General features: G+C 45.0%; 1 protein-coding gene across 1 annotated transcript in view; it reads left to right on the top strand.

Moving 5' to 3' along the window:
- LOC146813351 (ephrin type-B receptor 5-like) overlaps nt 1-17,864 on the top strand; it is a 377,765-nt gene that overhangs the window by 271,170 nt on the left and 88,731 nt on the right. The window contains exon 11 of the mRNA XM_085620160.1: nt 12,846-12,965. Within this exon, the coding sequence (XP_085476286.1) occupies nt 12,846-12,965 (120 nt within the window). The remainder of the gene's footprint in view (nt 1-12,845; nt 12,966-17,864) is intronic.

The following is a 17,864-nucleotide window of genomic DNA, read 5'->3' on the forward strand; positions in this document are numbered from 1 at the left end:
TTAAGGGTGCCGGGTCTATTATTGATTCCAACCCAACCCAACCCAGGGAGGAAGCCATCACTGTGGGCGACAATGAGGAAGGTGCTGCATGTCCTTAAGACTTGCTGCCTTGTGGGGTGGAAGCCATCACCGTGCTCATTCTTATGGAAGGTGTAGAAGTGTATCACTTCCCTTCCTATAGATCTGCTGCTGAGGTGGGTGGAGACTGTCGCTGTGGTCGTCCATAAGGAATTTGTAGAAGTTTCTCATAGCTTTGAGTAGATCTGCCGCCGTGTGGAATAATGTCAGAGAGGTCCGGGATATAGTCATGGTGCTCATTGCTCTTCTGCTGAATGGATTCACTGAACCACGCGGATCAGGTTGAGTGCGTGCGTGGCTGTCAGGGGTGTGGGTAAAGTTAGGAACCCATTGATCTAATTCATGTGGAGCATACTCCTACTGAAGAGAACATATGTGCACATAGCACATCTTTTTAATGTATGAAAATCTCTGAAAAAAGTTGGCTTAAAATGATGGTCTGCAACTTCAAAGGAACATAGTCACAATATTAACAAAGTATGGAATTGTACAAATATACTACACTGTAGAAATTCTATGCACTAGTTCCAGGTTTTACAAAATGCTGCAATCAGCATAGGGATCAAGTACTCAAAACAAACTGCAGATTGCATCAGAAAGTTGTCAGCGTTTTCCAAAATATTCAGCGCACTGCCTTTGCATCAGCATTTTCTGATGACCACCTTGGATGACTCTTATTTGGAAAAGAAATTCCATCAGGTTCACTTTCCGTAAACTAACACCTTATTTTGATGCAAGACATCGGTTCTAACATGAGAGTTCACAAAAGCTTCAGCACACCAGCGTTTACTGTGATCACACACATTACACGAGTGCTGGGACGATTGACTACTTAGATTGACCTGATGTCAATTTGCACTAATATTTAGAGAGGCTATCGGGTGAAAACAGTGTTTTTGTGCTGATAATTTAATGGAAATTAAAAAATGTTTGTACATACCACTTGCAAATAACATAGTAAACTGCAAGCTGGTACAGAACTGTTGGTGAAAATTGAACTAACACTAGTGCGATCTCTGCATTCCAGTCCCTGGTATGCTGCAGTCTGTCGAGCCTGTGGTTATTGAATAATATGTCCTACCATTGATTTTGCTGAAATAGTGCCTAATTCCACACAGTGAAACTACTGCACAAGACAGGCTCATAATAGGTCTCAACCAGTGCTTAATTTGAGCCGGAGGTTTCCAGTGCTCAGCACCAGTACTTAATTGTCAACCCCGGCACCTGTGACAGTCTGCCACAAAGTGGCGCTGTCTGGCTAGTTTAGAGTTGAACACAATAACAGGTAATTATAAATTCAAAATACGTTTACAAAATACTATTACCTGCTGCCCAAGCCATTCTTATAGTTTTGGGGGCCTGAAATAGTTAGAATTATCACACTTGTAGGAGGGTGAAGGTTAGTAGTTGTGTTGTTACTATCAGTGGCAGCATGGCAGGGCCCATGTGTGTTGCAAGCTGCAAATGTCTCCTGATGAGAGCCCTGGCACCTATTTTTTTTTACAAATTAAGCACTGGAATAAACTGTAGTAATACATTATTCTTACAATCGTGCTTTCACTGGTCTGGCTCCGAGAATCTGGAACTCCCTGCCCTCCGAGATTAGATCCAATCCTTCCACTGCATCTTTCAAGAAATTTGTCAAACGGCTACTCTTAAACGAACTTTAACAGCATCAATCTGTCATCATGCTCTTGTTTTTGCTAATACTCTGATGCTTGTTGTACTACTCTGCTGCCTTTTATTGTATGCTTTTATGTTATTTTGCTCGTGTGATCTTGGGCACTTTAACAGCGTCAACTTGTGCTTTTGCTCGTGTGTTGTTCATTTTCCGGACTCCTGTTGCACTACTCTGGTGCGTTTTACTGTATGCTTTGATGTTATTTTGCTACTCGTGCTCTAGGGCTTTGCTGATGCCCCCACGCTTAACTTGATCTTCTTACCCTGTTTTGCCGTAACCATCTCCTACTGGTCCACTGTGTTTGTTCCCTTGCTTTCGCCAATTATGTACAGCGCTCTGATACCCATATGGGTCTTGTTCACGCTCTAGAAAACTATTCAAATACAATACGTAAAATAAATAAAATTATTTATGGACTATGCACAACACTTTCTAGTCTCACTTTTAAATTGCTTGAATATATTGGGCACTAATGTTTTTGTGTGATGGTTTTATTTTCCGCAAAGCTTTTTGTTACGCTGTAGAAAAGAGTACATTTTTTTTAACTGTAATGTGTGTGCTTCTAAGTGTAAATACTCTCACTAACAAAGCATCACTGATGCCCAGATTACCGTTTAAATCCTAACTACTTATGAAACTCAATACTTAAGAAACAAATGCCCGAAATGGATAATCCATTGAGCAGCTATCTCGAATGACCAACCATATGGTGCATTTTTATGTCTGTCTCTTTAGTTTTCAGCTGAAATTTTGGTAGAAATAAACATAAAATAATAAGACGGGGACCTTAAGGTCAGTCACTGATTCATCATATCTCTGTTAGAGTTTCATCAAAAGTCTGGATGAGCCCACTGGCAGCATCAGTAGCAGCGTGGGCAGTGGGTCAGCCACCTTCAGCAATTTTGTTTGTTGTACGTCATGTTTTTAATACTTTCACCTGCTAGTCATTCATTCAGTAATTGAAGTACAAGTCCCATTGGGTGATGGCATTTTCCCAGTGGACAGCAGCCCAGTAATTGATGGGGCATCCGTTTTGAGAGGGAGTGGCAGACTTTTTTTCTTAGTCACTGGTTGTGAGAAAAGGCCCCCATTTTGCATGGCCATTTTTGCTCAATTTTATTGCCCCAAAGCATGTAGACATTGGCTAATTGCTGATTGGCTTGTTTAACTTCTTTATAAGGCCATTATGTGGTGTAGAGAGTACGCCTATAGCATAGAAAGCTAGTACGTCAACTGTGGATTGCAGTATTCATCGTGCCATCCGCTAGTGTGAGAAAGGAGAACATGGCTTCAGGCCAATGATTGTAGCCTGACTGCTGATGTGTGAAACCTGCAGACCGAACTGTCAAAATAATCCTTTATGACAGGGGAAAAGCATCCTTTTGAATAATAATGGCATCACTATCTGAAGCCCACAAGGCAGAGACATGTTTTTTAAAAGTAGGACATGTTGAAATTTAAAGTCAACATGTCCATACAGAGACTAGCACCCAATAGCTATTTTCACTGTAAGAAGGCCCTGGCTGGCCCATAGACAAACATTAGGAAGACATACTAAATATTAATTCTGCGATCCCCGTTTAAGGACCAGCTATTATTAAATAACTATTGTTAATATGTATTATTAACTCAACCTAAGGGAGTGGCTGGACTTGTAATACAATTAGGGAAATGTGACTTTTTGAAAGATACCTTTTCCTGCCTGAAGCGCATGGAGGATAATTTGCATTAGCACTCCGGCAGATACTCAGCCACTGATTAGCATTGTTGAGGTGTCAAACCTACTCCCGGGGATAAATTAAAAGGCTTAGGTGTGGGAAGGGTGTTTTGGTCCTTTGGCATGAAAACCAGTTGGGGTGGGCCCAGGAACTTAATTTACTTCAAAGGGAGCTTTCACTGTCACAAGCAAATGTTAGGTCACACTTGGAAAGCCCCCAGCGTTTGTCCTCCTAGCCTGGCAGGCATCAAACCCAGTTGGGGAAAGCAGCCCTCAGAACTTAGGAGTTATCGCAGAGGAGGGGACACGTCATTACCCTGTGCGTACCTATGGGTTGGCACACAGGCCCTGCACAAGGGAAGAAGGGTTTGCTCAGCTTGGATTTTGATAGTCAGGGACACAGGAAGTACAGCAAAATGGGGTTGGGTTAGTCCTGGGAATATTTACCCCATTGGTTAGGGAGGATCTAGGAGTCACCCTCACCCACCCACTGGTGCCAGGCATAAATATGGTACCCCAAAGTACCCTCTTTAGATTGCTGGACCTGTGGGAGAACAGAAGAAGGACTGCACTTGCTATTTGAGACTTGTTAAGAAACCCAAAGGGGTGGACCTGCTCCCACTTTTACTGAGGACAGAGAAGTGGACAACAAGAGTCAGTTGACCGACCTCCTGTTTAGCTACAGGGCCGCAACCAGCAGCAAGAGGCCTTTTCCCTGAAGTACCCAGCTGACCAGTAACAACTGGACCTGATGTGGACCCTGTTGGTAGCCTCTGCTGGTGTGAATCTAGACCTCCCCTCCATGTGCTGTTCCTGAGCTTCTGGGACCCTTGATCGTGGCTAACTGGACTTCTCCAAAATCTCTGGAAAATTGGGACGGAGACACCTTTTGACTCCATGACCTCTGGAGGACTGGGACAAACCATCCCAGCCTATCAACCCCGGTCTCTACCTTGTTAGCCTGAAAAAACTGTTTTCTCCCCAATCTGAACTCCACAACAAAAAATCTGATTCATGGGACTCTTGTCGAGAAGGCATCTGGCCTCATGTAACTCATCATCATATACAGCCTGCAGCTTCTGGAGAATTCTGAGCTCCAAAAAAGAGACTTAAGGCCTGATTACAAGTTTGGTGGTCCTGGAGCAGGCCGCCATGCCGCACACTGCCCTAGGACCGCTAAACCCATAGTCAGACCTCCTGCCATTTTAAGAGTATTTTCCTGGTCTGGTGGGCGGTACCTTGGCGTTCCCATGTCGGTGCCTATTAAAAAGGCACTACAATGAGAATGCCAAAGCACATTCTTGCACGGCATGGACTATAAAGTCCATGCCTTGCAGGAAAGGGGGTGCATGCAGACAGAGGGCACACTATTTGCCCCCCTGCATGCATCCCATGGCTCCCTCACCCCCAGCCTTTTCGTGGTGGGTTTACTGAAATAAAAAGGCTGGCAGTGAGGAAACTCGTAACATGCTTAGCGTTGCCTCAACAGCACTGCCAGCGTATTACTGCCTCACACTGCTGCAACACTGCCGGGGAATGGCAGTTCCATAGGAGTTACAGCAGGCCTGTGGTGGTACGACCTCCAACCTCATAATAGGGTGGTCGTCCCGCCGGTGCGGCGGTAGCCGCCATGCCACCGCGGGTTTGGTCCTCGTAATCACCTCCTAAGCTTGAAGGTAAAAATGTTGACCAGCAAAGGCTCCAAAAGTGTCCAACTGTTATGAGGACCTGCCTCAGAGTGAAATTTCAACTTTTTCCTCTCTGAGCTTTGCCCACCGCAAACAGTGGCTTCAGCAGGACCTCGCCCAATGGCTATCGGCCTTTTTCAAGGGTTTTTCAGAAACACTGAAGGATGTTGACTTCCATTTCAGAGTCTACGTCCCAAGGTAAAACCTCCAACCAGGTTGAACCTGGTTGATGTATGAGACCATTGCTCCATTGCAGTTGGCATGAAAGTGCACCTAGGTCCGTGTTCACCCTGACCATTGACTACATTGCCCGTGTGTGCTTTTTGGCACTATTTTCTCTGTTAAATCTGTAAAAAATCATATTTTCGAATCCCCTCATTTGACGGTTGTAAATTTGGTGTCATTTCCTGATTCATTTATTACTCTATTTTTTAAAATTGGACTGGGAGTTTTATTGTGTTGTGTTTTTAACTTTTTGACTCTTTTGGTATTTATAAATGCTTTACACATTTTCTCCAGGTAGAGCTGGTCTGTTCTGTTCCGTAGCTACCAGGGTGAGCTCAGATTTAAATTATTGAAACTTTTACTGGACATAACAGGATAAGTGACCTTATTATTTCCCATCCCCCTCAACTAATAATCTACTTTATCACACTGGTTTTTTAAATGTTTGTTTCAATCCATGCTAACAGAATAGTGGGTTTTGCAGCAGATCGCTTTTAGCTTTTTGTCATAAATATTAATGGAAATATAAGTTAGGTAAGTATAAAACAATATTTTTAATGAAAGACTAATTTCAAAGCAACATATGAGGAAAGCATTTAGAAAAAAACTTTGGGCATTTTATATGAGTAAAAGGGGAATAGGAAGAAGACTCAGACTGTCCCCCATTCTTTTCTCGCCTATTTTCTATTGCTACACCTGGCGGAGAGGAAGGAAGGTGACAAAATCCTGTGCAGGCTCTTGTAACTTTGCAAGGAGATCTTTTTTATTACATTCTCTGCCCCATAGCATTGACAGATTTATGGAGTTACATTAAAAAAAAAGAAAAGCAGGTACCAATATGTTCCATTAACACATGATAAACATTTGCCAGGCCTGCTCACATAAAGCTGAGGTGTGGACTGTTTTCAGTGGGATAGATTTCCAGTGACTGATATTCACTGGAAACTACCTAGCTAACATGGAGTGCCAGAAAGGTAATAGCATGCCCCCAGTTCATTGAAAACAGATTCCTTTCTCACTTACACAGTCAGTGGATGCCTTCTGCCTTACAACAGATGCCATTTCATCTACAGTAGTAAAGGGATCCTGTAAATACTCCATTGTTATTAAATAAAGGAACGATGTCATCCCATCACACTGAATAGTTTGTGTGTACGCGCATATGTGTGTGTGTAGGTTCATGTCTGTTCGAGCACATCACTTACTTTATCCTTGGGATGTAAAAAGAGCTGTTTTCAAGCTTCTGTTCCTGTTATCCGACAGGCAGAAGGGCTTGCTGCTTATGGATCATGAACATTGTTTTGTATGAGCGGATACAGTAGGATGGGGGATGCCTGCTGCCACCTCTTGCTGCTTTGGATTCTGTATCTTATTATCTAAGTAGAATAATTTGCGCGACCTACAGAACTGACCTTGAAGTTTGTAGCTTCATGGAGTCACATAATCAAAATCCTCCGCCCCCTACAGTGCATTCTGAGAGTAGAATGAGGTCTGCTCATCTGAGAGTCCTTTTTAAGGATGGAATACCTACTACGATGTGACTGGATGGATTTTCCAACATCTATAATGCACTTGCTCTGACTAGCACTGGTCTGCCAGCCACCTTCCAAGGACTCAGAGTATACGCTTTAGCTGTCCCCACCAAAGCATAAATCTCCATCAGGACAGACCTGCTTAGTTCTTACTGTAACGCTTACTGAGCCTGTAGCTACATGTTGGCCTTATCCTATACATGAGGGCTGCACATGATGCCCTCGTGGCCTCCATGTTACAGCATCTCACTTTGCCTCAGTGGAATAACCTAGCCAGAGTAAGGATTCTAGAGATGCAAATATAGGACACCCATAAGACCTTTCTATGTCTCAACTGAGACAGATGGATGGCTGCCAATTATCTATCCACAGATCAGATGAGTGGTGGCCATAACTGTTAAGTGCACGCCCTCCTTGTGCCAACTTTTTTGTTCATTTTGGGTTTCACTTGTACAGCGCTTGCGCTGTGCTTGTGACATCTATTGTATTTAATATAAATTTCAAAAGGGGCTTACATCCCACTCTTGCTTTTTATTGGTTGGTGTGCTTGCCACTTACTTTTCCTCTTTTTCCTTTGGGTGTAGCATACTATTCCCTGTTCTTTCTTCGTGTGTTTCTCTTATCAGTATCCCAAGGCCCAAGTATTGTTTTTATCCACTTTTGCGTGGATCTCAACGTGCACTAACAAGTTCCTCCAGGGCCGAAACAGGGCCCCACACTAGTGCTCCCTTTTCATCATCGCACCCACCAGAACCCTTTAGAGCAGCACACTCATCAGTATCCCCAGGGCCAAAGCAGGGGCCCACTTTTACCTTGGTTATTACTTCTCTGCGTCTCTCTACCCCCTCACTCCATTTCTGCCTTTCCGTCATTTCTGAGTATGTGCGGGGGCTAGCTCTAAACTGGGGTGGCATGGTGAGCTAAAGAACAATGAATTTAACCCAGATCTCTTCACTGGAGGTGAATGTTTCATTTGCTCTGCATTCCATCCATCATCTGGGTGTCTTTTGCTTTCTCACCCTAAGTGCGCCGGGCATGCCCAGACGTGGGACCCAGGCTCACTGTGCTGCTGGATTCAAGCTAGCGTGGATGATGATGGGTGATGCTCCGAAATCGGTCCCAGAATGCTTCTTTCCAGTACAGGGAGGACCTGGCCTGGCAGTTCGGGCTGGACTGTTCCCATGAGGCACAGGGTCAAGCCTGATTTGCATATGGAGGGGTCTAAACTGGGGTGGCATGATGAGCAAAAGAACAATGGATTTAACCCAGATTTCTTGACTGGGGTGAATGTTTGATTTGCTTTGTATTCCGTCCATCACCTGTGTGTCTTTTGTTTTCTCAACCTAAGAGTACCTGGTATGCCCAGACATGGGTCCGGGCTCACAGGGCCACTGGATTCAAGCTAGCCTGGCTGATGAGGGGTGATGCCCCGAAACCGGTCCCAGGATGCTTGTTTCCAGACCAGGGAGGACCTGGCTTGGCAGTTCGGGCTGGACTGTTCCCATGAGGAACAGAGTCAAGACAGATTTGCATATGGCTGGGTCTAAACTGGGATGGCATGGTGGGCAAAAGAACAATGGATTTAACCCAGATCTCTTGCCTGGGGGTGAATGTTGGATTTGGTCTGCATTCCGTCCATCACCTGTGTGTCTTTTTCTCTCGCCTTAAGAGCGCCGAGTATGCCCAGACATGGGTCCCGGGCTCACTGTGCCACTGGATTCAAGCTAGCCTGGCTGATGAGGGGTGATGCCACGAAACAGGTCCCAGGATGCTTGTTTCCGGTCCTGGGAGGAGCAGGCTTGGCAGTTTGGGCTGGACCATTCCCATGAGGCACAGTGTCAAGCCTGATTTCCATATGGCTGGGTCTATACTGGGGTGGCATGGTGAGCAAAAGAACAATGGATTTAACCCGGATCTCTTGCCTGGGGGTGAATGTGTGATTTAGTCTGCATTCTGTCAATCATCTGTGTGTCATTTGCTTTCTCACCCTAAGTGTGCCTGGAATGCCCAGACATGGGTTCCGGGCTCACTGTGCCAGTGGATTCAAGCTAGCCTGGCTGATGAGGGGTGATGTCCCAAACCTGGTCCCAGGATACCTATTTCCGGTTCAGGCAGGACCTGGCTTGGCAAATCGGGCTGGACTGTTCCCGTGAGGAACAAGGTTAAGCCTGATTTGCATATGGCTGGGTCTAAACTGGGGCGGCATTGTGAGCAAAAGAACAATGGGTTTATCCCAGATCTCTTGGCTTGGGGTGGATGTTTGATTTTCTCTATATTCCATCCAACATCTGTGTGTCTTTTGCTTTCTCACCTTAAGTGCGTGGGGTATGCCCAGACGTGGGTCCTGGGTTCACTGTGCCATTGGATTCAAGCTAGCCTGGCTGATGAGGGCTGATGCCACGAAACCGGTCCCAGGATGCTTGTTTCCGGTCCTGGGATGACCTGGCTTGGCAGTTCCGGCAGGACTGTTCCCATGAGGTACAGTGTCAAGCCTGATTTGCATATGGCTTGGACTAAACTGGGGTGGCATGGTGAGCAAAAGAATGATGGATTTAACCCAGATCTATTGACGGGAGGGTGAATGTTTGATTTGTTCTGCATTCCGTCCATCACCTGTGTGTCTTTTTCTCTTGCCTTAAGAGCGCCAAATATGCCCAGACATGGGTCCCAGGATCACTGTGCCACTGGATTCAAGTGAGCCTGGCTGATGAGGGATGATGCCACAAAACCGGTCCCAGAATGCTTGTTTCCGGTCCTGGGAGGACCTGGCTTGGCAGTTTGGGCTGGACTGTTTCCCATGAGGCACAGTGTCAAGCCTGATTTGCATATGGCTGGATCTATACTGGGGTGGCATGGTGAGCAAAAGAACAATGGATTTAACCCAGATCTCTTGCCTGGGGGTGAAAGTTTGATTTGGTCTGCATTCTGTCCATCATCTGTGTGTCTTTTTCTTTTTCACCCTAAGTGTGCCTGGGATGCCCATACATGGGTCCCGGGCTCACTGTGCCACTGGATTTAACTAGCCTGGCTGATGAGGGTTGATGTCCTAAAAGTGGTCTCATGATGCTTGTTTCCGGTCCAGGGAGGACCTGGCTTGGCAGGTGGGGCTGGACTGTTGCCATGAGGCACAGGGTCAAGCCTGATTTGCATATGGCTGGGTCTAATCTGGGGTGGCATTGTGAGTAAAAGAACAATGGGTTTATCCCAGATCTCTTGGCTGGGGTGGATGTTTGATTTGCTCTGCATTTCGTCCATTATCTGTGTGTCTTTTGCTTTCTCACCTTAAGTGCATGGGGTATGCCCAGACGTGGGTCCTGGGCTCACTGTGCCATTGGATTCAAGCTAGCCTGGCTGATGAGGGCTGATGCCAGGAAACCAGTCCCAGGATGTTTGTTTCTGGTCCTGGGAGGACCTGGCTTGGCAGTTCGGGCAGGACTGTTCCCATGAGGTACAGTGTCAAGCCTGATTTGCATATGGTTGCGTCTAAACTTGGGTGGCATGGTGAGCAAAAGAACGATGGATTTAACCCAGATCTCTTTTCTGGGGGTGAATGTTTGTTTTGCTCTGCATCCCCTCCATCATCTATGTGTCTTTGACTTTTCTTTTTACACATTACTGACTAAATGTAAAAGTCCAGCATCTTAATGCATTCGGAACCGCGTAAAATAAGCCGGTGGAAAATGGATTGACCCCCCCATAGCTGCGTGGATCCCTTTGTGCCGATGCTGAGGTGTTTTCCTCGTAAGTGACGTGCTGTCACGTCATGTGCATGAGCTCTGGCTGCTAAAGTTTTAGATACATTTACATGTAATGGACTTCATCATTTTATATGTTTCTGACAATTCTTTAATTTCTTTCCATAGTTTTTTTTTCTCTGAGTTTTATATAGCTCAAACTTGACCCGAAGCGATCAGGTATCAGAACGCTTTACATGAGCACCAGTTGCGTTACATAAGGACACATTTATTGTTGTTAGGCATGGGGAGATCAAGTGATTTGCCCAAAATGAAAGGATGTTGAGCTTTCGCTGCCGAGCCTCGAATCCGGTTCCCCAGATTTGAGGTCGGCCGCCTTAGCCTTTAGCCCATATCCTCTTTGACAATTTTAGTTGACCTTTCAGCATTTTTTAGTGGCGTCCCTGTGTTTCAAATCTAATCTCATTTGTCACCTCTCCCTGTAATGATGCATTGCAATTATTGTGCACCAGATTTAAATTGCTTGTGGTCACTGGAAAAAAATATTTTAATAAATATTCTTATTCTTTTGAAATATCACACCATGTAGTCCCTCTGGCAATATCCCATTGGCTGATGCTTTATTATACAGATATGTTGGCAGGGCCATGTCTCAAGATAGAGGTGTCCCGTTTACATGGCCATTCTTTCTAAAAAGCAGGCGTGATTCTGACAAACAAAAAATTGAAAAACAGGAGAGGGGGCAGTGTTGTGCACTCGCATTTGTGAACGCAGTACTATGACAGCTCTCAGCTGCCAGCGGTTCTTCAAGGATCTTCAAAATTATGTGGACAAACAATTACAGTTGGCACCTGCTCTCCTACCCTGTTTAATCTTGAGAATAGGACATCAAGTGTATTGTCAGCTATCCCAGGCCTCTTTTGGATCACTGACAGAATATTGAGCAAAAAACATTTTGTGGACAGAATATTGTGTCAAAAATATTGAGGATCTAAACATAGAGAAGCTAAGTGCAAATAGGTAAGTATAGTTTTCAGTGGTGGTTGGCACCAATCAAGGGTGACGGGGCAGGGCGGAATAAAAAATACAATTACCTTTTCCCTGCTTCTCTCAGTGTCTCTTCTGGCCGGAACCAAGCAGGAAGCACACAGATTCCACTAAGCCAATCACAACACCGCAATGTAATGTTGTGATTGGTCTAAGCACCGTGGTTCGGTGCTCAGACAGGCAGTGGGAGCCTGGGCACGTTCTCCACCCAGAATGTAATACAGCCTGGGTGGAGAACATGCAAAGTACTCATTACTGTTTGGCCAGCCCAAGATGGCCAGCCAAAAAAGTAATGCTAACTAACAAATGCTCTCCACTCCTCCCCCTGCTCTTGAAGCAGAGGAGCCACGCACCGCAAAGCTGCTGCAGTAGGAAAGAATAAAATGAAAATAACATTGAGTTATAATCATTTTATTTTTCCTTTTTTACACTTCTGAAAAGCAGTGGGGCAACGGTCCCCTGCCTTAGCAGAGGATCCACCACTGGTAGCTTTACTATTCTTAACTTCACATCTATTGACCTTGAAGATATGTATATATTATCAAAGTACATACATATCGAGTTAAGTATAGTAAAACATTGCTTTCCCACAGAAAATTATCTTCACAGTATTCTTGTCCTCGATATTCTTGACACAACATTTTGTCCTCACGATATGTTGGACTCGATATTATGTCCAAACACCCCTCTATCACCCTGTGCAGGAACATGTATTCATTTTGATCATCCCACCTAACATGCAATGGTTATTTGAAGACACTCCCTGATACAAAACCTATGCCTGGCTGCAAGACGAGTGGTGCATGGGTTTGCACTAGGCCTGGGTGTAAAGGGCAGAGTTTAACTCTGTGGAGTTACAAAAAACTCTGCGGGATTCCATGAATGGGTGGAACTAGGCCCCTTGCGCTGCTCGCTCTGTGATTTAGTGCCAGGAGATCGTTTGGTGCTGAAAATTCAGCACAAATGGCACAACGCAGCACGCAGCTTCTTGAGTTGAATTTGCTTCTGCTCTAGTAGATTTTCTAGTGGCCAAGTAGAATATATTGTCCACCTCTAGTTTGCATTGAGGTTGGGATCACAGTGGTATAGTCTCATGAGTATAATTTAGGTACTAGCTCTGTGCAGTTATTGATACACTTTGCGGAGTAGTTAATGGGATTAATGTGTTTTGTGTGTTTGCAGGGCTTGGGGTGAAATACTACATTGACCCTTCCACCTACGATGATCCCAATGAAGCTCTTCGAGAATTTACAACAGAAATTGATGTGTCCTTCGTGAAGATTGAAGAAGTCATCGGAGCAGGTTTGGCCATATTTACTCCATGCAGAAAGAGGTGGAATGAACTATTCTTTAATCTTTACCTGATCAGAATTGGAGTGGGTGATCAAAGGGCAAATGGGAGTGGAAAGGAAAGGATATAAATAGATGAGCAAAACATATAATATGTCCGAAAGGTGTCTGATAAGATCGTAAAAATTAGTTGACAAAGACTAACCAACTACTCTCGTACTTCAGCTCAAAATTTATACATTTTAGTATCTTTGAAGTACATCTGGATCACCGATGAGGATGCATAAGAGCCTTTATCATTATGTCATTATATGTTTGCAATGTTCTTGTCTTCACAGTAATAGGAGATCTAACATTTGGGTTATTCCTGTTATATTCTTCATTCACCCATCTTCTGTTTTCTTCACTTTTTTTCTGTTTATCCTGGGTGATCTTCCTGTCAGGAGACATGCAAGTCCCCCTGACCTTCATCCATGCAAGGACCATTGATCTGCCATAATCAAGTGGAAAGGATTAGGTTTAGTGAAGATTTACAACACACAAGTGGAAGTGTGTGACATCCTCCTGGTGGCTTCAAGGAGCGCAGTTAGTGATACTTAATTATTATATTTTCAAAACATCTTTACTTGTATGCTCCTTTGAGTCTCATCAAAGGGAACTGACTGGTGCTAGTGAGGTTGAAGCAAATGTGCACGTTTGTTAAATTCAACCCAAAACATGGCGGGAGCACACTAGCTCTGCGTTGTCTGCCGCTCACAACCACACTCATTGAGTTTCATGGTTGAAGATAGTGAGATTTTATAAAACAGCTGCATGGCTCTGTTGTGCTAGGGTGCTGCTCTGATGGTACGGAGATGAATACATTTTCTAGTGACATTTCTAAAGAAGAATATCTGGACAGCCACAAGAAAGGTCTTTTGTTTCACCAAAAACATCAATATAGTTAACAACAAGAATGATAATTTGAATTTTAGAGGTAAGCTCAAGGCTAGAGAAGGAACATACAGCCCCCAATATCCAGAGACAATGACACATTGCAATGATATGAAAGATCCACAGAAATGGTCAAAAGAATTGCACAATAAGTTGGGCGACTGTAGAATCCACTTAATTTGAGTGTAGCACATCTTACAAAATTTCAAGCTGGCTTTCAACCAGGTAATGTCACAGACTCTCTTGTGGTCGACCTTCTTGAAGATCTTAGAATCATACTGATGACAAATTGGCCATGGTGCTCCTCAATATAACAGCCACTTTTTTGTTCATGGACTTGTATAATATCTCTCCCCTTAGATCTTAGGGCCTGATGCAGATCTCAGCAGATGGATAACTTCGTCACAACGGTTACAGATATCCCGTCACCCAAAATATGAATCCCACTATGTCCTATGAGATTTATATTTCAGTGAACGGGTTGCCCATCACCATTGTGACGGAGTAGCCCGTCCGCCAAGATCTACGTCAGGCCCTAAGTACATATTGGCACTCTCACTCTGTGGCCTCCCCAGATACGGTGTCTAGTATGGTCCCCAAACCTCCGATTCTTCACCATTATTGTTCAACATGTATGTTCTGCGATTGCCAGGCATGTTGATGACAGCAAGGCTCACTTTAGACTGGATGGAGAGTTGAGCGTCTCCAGCCATATTGTTAAAGTCTGCTTTGTCATCGTTGACTGCTATATGTGTCATCACAGGTTTAAGCTGAACACTGCCAATGGAGGTTCTACTCTCTTTTCTCTTTCATTCAGCAGAATATCTTAATGTTTAGGTTGTGAACTGGCTGCAGCTTCCACATAGCTTCTGGCCATAAAGAATCTTGGTCCGTCTCTCCAGCCCCATCTCACTGTTGTCTCCAAGACCTTTCTTTCCAGTTTTGAAAGCTTTGCTGCCTTCTCAGTTTTTCCCACCAAACAATAGGGTAAATACATGTCATCTTAGCTTGATTATTGCAAACCTGTCAACCAGACCTCCCAGAAATCACATTAAGCAGGAGCAACTGATCTGAATGGCAGATGCCAGGATCAGTGCTTGATTGGTAAAGAGTCACGGCCTCATTTATGGCATTTTGTCAGTGCTGCAGGGCACCTTGCTGTGCTGCCCTACACCAAAGTGAAAGGGAAGGAATGCACCGTACGTAAGCATTACTGTGCATCCCTGCCCTTTCTGACTGCGCTGGCGCCATTTTGGCTATCTAGCGGCAACACAGGCACCCTTGCCCCAAGGTGCAAAGGTGCCTCCGTTGCAGTCAGGATTGTTTTTGTTCAGCATTTTGTTCAGTGGTGTGTTCTACTCTCCATGGGTGTTGCAGAATGCAGCACACGTGGAAAGAGGAAAAACAAGGAAATATAAACATACTTCTCCTTGTTATGCCTCACCTTGGGAGGCGTATGGATTTGGCACTTCCCCAGGTTTACATCACCCTGTAAATCCGGGGAAGCGTCAAATTCCATTGGTGTTTCGTGGGAAAACCCACCGCAGCATCCATGTTGCAGATTAATGCGACTAATCGAGTTGCCTTGCACTGCCTAACTCATGATTTATGAGGCCACTCAAAGCCATGCAGTGTGTCTTTGCGCTGCTTCATAAATCCCTATGAGAGCCCCGCGTCACGCATGTACCACTTTACGTGATGGAAGGCCCTCATAAATAAACCCCTAAGTGCGGGGCTCAAAGCTTTGCTCAGAAGCCCCTGGCCAGTTCTAGCGAATGTTGTGGTGACAAACACTAAGGCTGCCTAGTCTTGATTCCGCCTCATGCCTCTTTCTTCCACACCCGACAATCCCTCCCTCTTTATCCCACCCGCAGGTTCATTGTCATCCCTGCTTTCTCCCTTTGTTGCTCTTCTGGTTGTCTCTTCTTTCCTCCAAATATCCCCCTTTTATGTGTTTGTCTCTATTGCTCGGGCTTAAACTTTGCTGAGGAAAAAGAAGTGCTGGTCTCCAAAAATGAGTGCAGGTGCCCCACGAGCAACCTTCACCTCACGTTAGGCATGGCCCAGGGTTATTTTCAGTTTATACCTCTCCAATCCTATTAGAGCTGCACTGCCTCCTGGACAGTGGCCCACCGTAGGTAAGGCTTAAAGCCCTCTGCCCAGCTCACAAGGGTATCTATCAAACTCAACTACAACCTTCTTGCTCAGATTTGAGATGTATTCTCCAAAGTAAATTCATTACGTCAGCCCGCCATGAAAGGCTAGAATATGTCGCGGGGCATTCCAGGCGCTTTCCTGCAGAATACTGGGCTTCAGTTGTCTGACTGGTGCCCTCCATCGGTCAGTTCCATTGGCTTCTCAAGACGTGGCTTTATTCTTTCCAGACCAGGGCTGGGAATGTATTACTGGACATAATGCCGGTCTCTTTCTGCAGCAACAAGAGCCCTCAGGGCACGAGTTGCACAAAAAGTGGAATTAAAACCTTCGGAGGATTCACATTGTGACGTCGAGATAAACAGTGTTGTTCTTAGTGCTCGGGGAAAATGTCGGTGCAGAACTCTGCTTGCAATCAACAGATACATCATAGAGCACATTGGCATTCTTTCATTACCAACGAAAGAAGCATTGGCAAAGCCACTGGGTCTGAAGAAATGCTCTTTTTTCATAAAGGGAGCACTACTGACTGCTATCTATAAGAAAAATAGCAAAATGGATTGCGTTCTGTATAGAATGCATGTGGGAGAAACCTAATTGAATGTAACAAACAGTTTGAATGATTGAGTGTAATTTTGTATCGGAAAATAGTCCAATTTGCACTCCAATGGAATGACTCCTTAGAACACTGAGTGATTCACCGAGCAGCCAATGAGGTGAGGGATAGATGCTCCTTTTGGGGGACAAAGGGCCACGTTATCCATATTGTAAAGAACCCATGACAGTGGGTCTTGCAAACAGCTGCACGTTCAAGCCGGAGCTAAAAAGTGTGAGGAGCAAATGTGTGTGTGTGTGTGTTTCCAGTCAGGGGAGTTACCTGCAAGACACATATGCATATCCGTAAACGTACAGGTTTGTAGGTGTTTTGTTGGCTTTCATTGTATTCCACCCAGAAATACCTACAATCTGACCTCTAAGCATAAAGCTGTAAACAGTGCCTAATTTGAGCCGGTGGTTTCTGTGCTCGGAACCAGCACTTAATTGTCAACACCAGCGTTTATGTCAGTCTGCCTCAAAGTGGTAATGTCTGGCTAATTTAGAGAGGACCACACCAACAGTTAAAATATTAATGCAGTATACATTAAAAACCACTATTATCTGCTGCCCAAGCCATTCTTATAGCTTTGGGGGCATGAAATAGTCTGAATTGTCACCCTTGTAGGAGTGTGATGGTTAGTAGTTGTGTTGTTACTATCATTGGCGTTACAACAAACAAATGATGGACGGAATGCTGACAATGCAGACAAGAGATCTGGGTTAAATCCATCGTTCTTTTGCCCACTACGCCACCCCAGTTCAGACATGGCCATATGCAAATCAGTCTTGACCCTGTGCCTCATGGGAACAGTCCAGCCCGAACTGCCAAGCCATGTCTTCCCTGGACCGGAATCAAGCATCCTAGGACCGGTTTCTGGCTATCAGCCGTCATCAGCCAGGATAGCTTGACTCCAGTGGCGTAGTGAGCACGGGTCCCACGTCTGGGAATACCCATCCCACTTAGGGCGAAAAGCGTTACAGCAAACAAATGATGGACGGAATGCTGACAATGCAGACATTCTCCCCCAGTCAAGAGATCTGGGTTAAATCCATCGCTCTTTTGCCAACTACGCCACCCCAGTTCAGACATGGCCATATGCAAATCAGTCTTGACCCTGTGCCTCATGGGAACAGTCCAGCCCGAACTGCCAAGCCATGTTTGTTGTAACGCTTTTCGCCCTAAGTGGTATGGGTATGCCCAGACGTGGGTCCCGTGCTCACTACGCC

Source organism: Triturus cristatus, chromosome 7, assembly GCF_964204655.1.
Source record: "Triturus cristatus chromosome 7, aTriCri1.1, whole genome shotgun sequence".
NCBI lineage: Eukaryota > Metazoa > Chordata > Amphibia > Caudata > Salamandridae > Triturus > Triturus cristatus.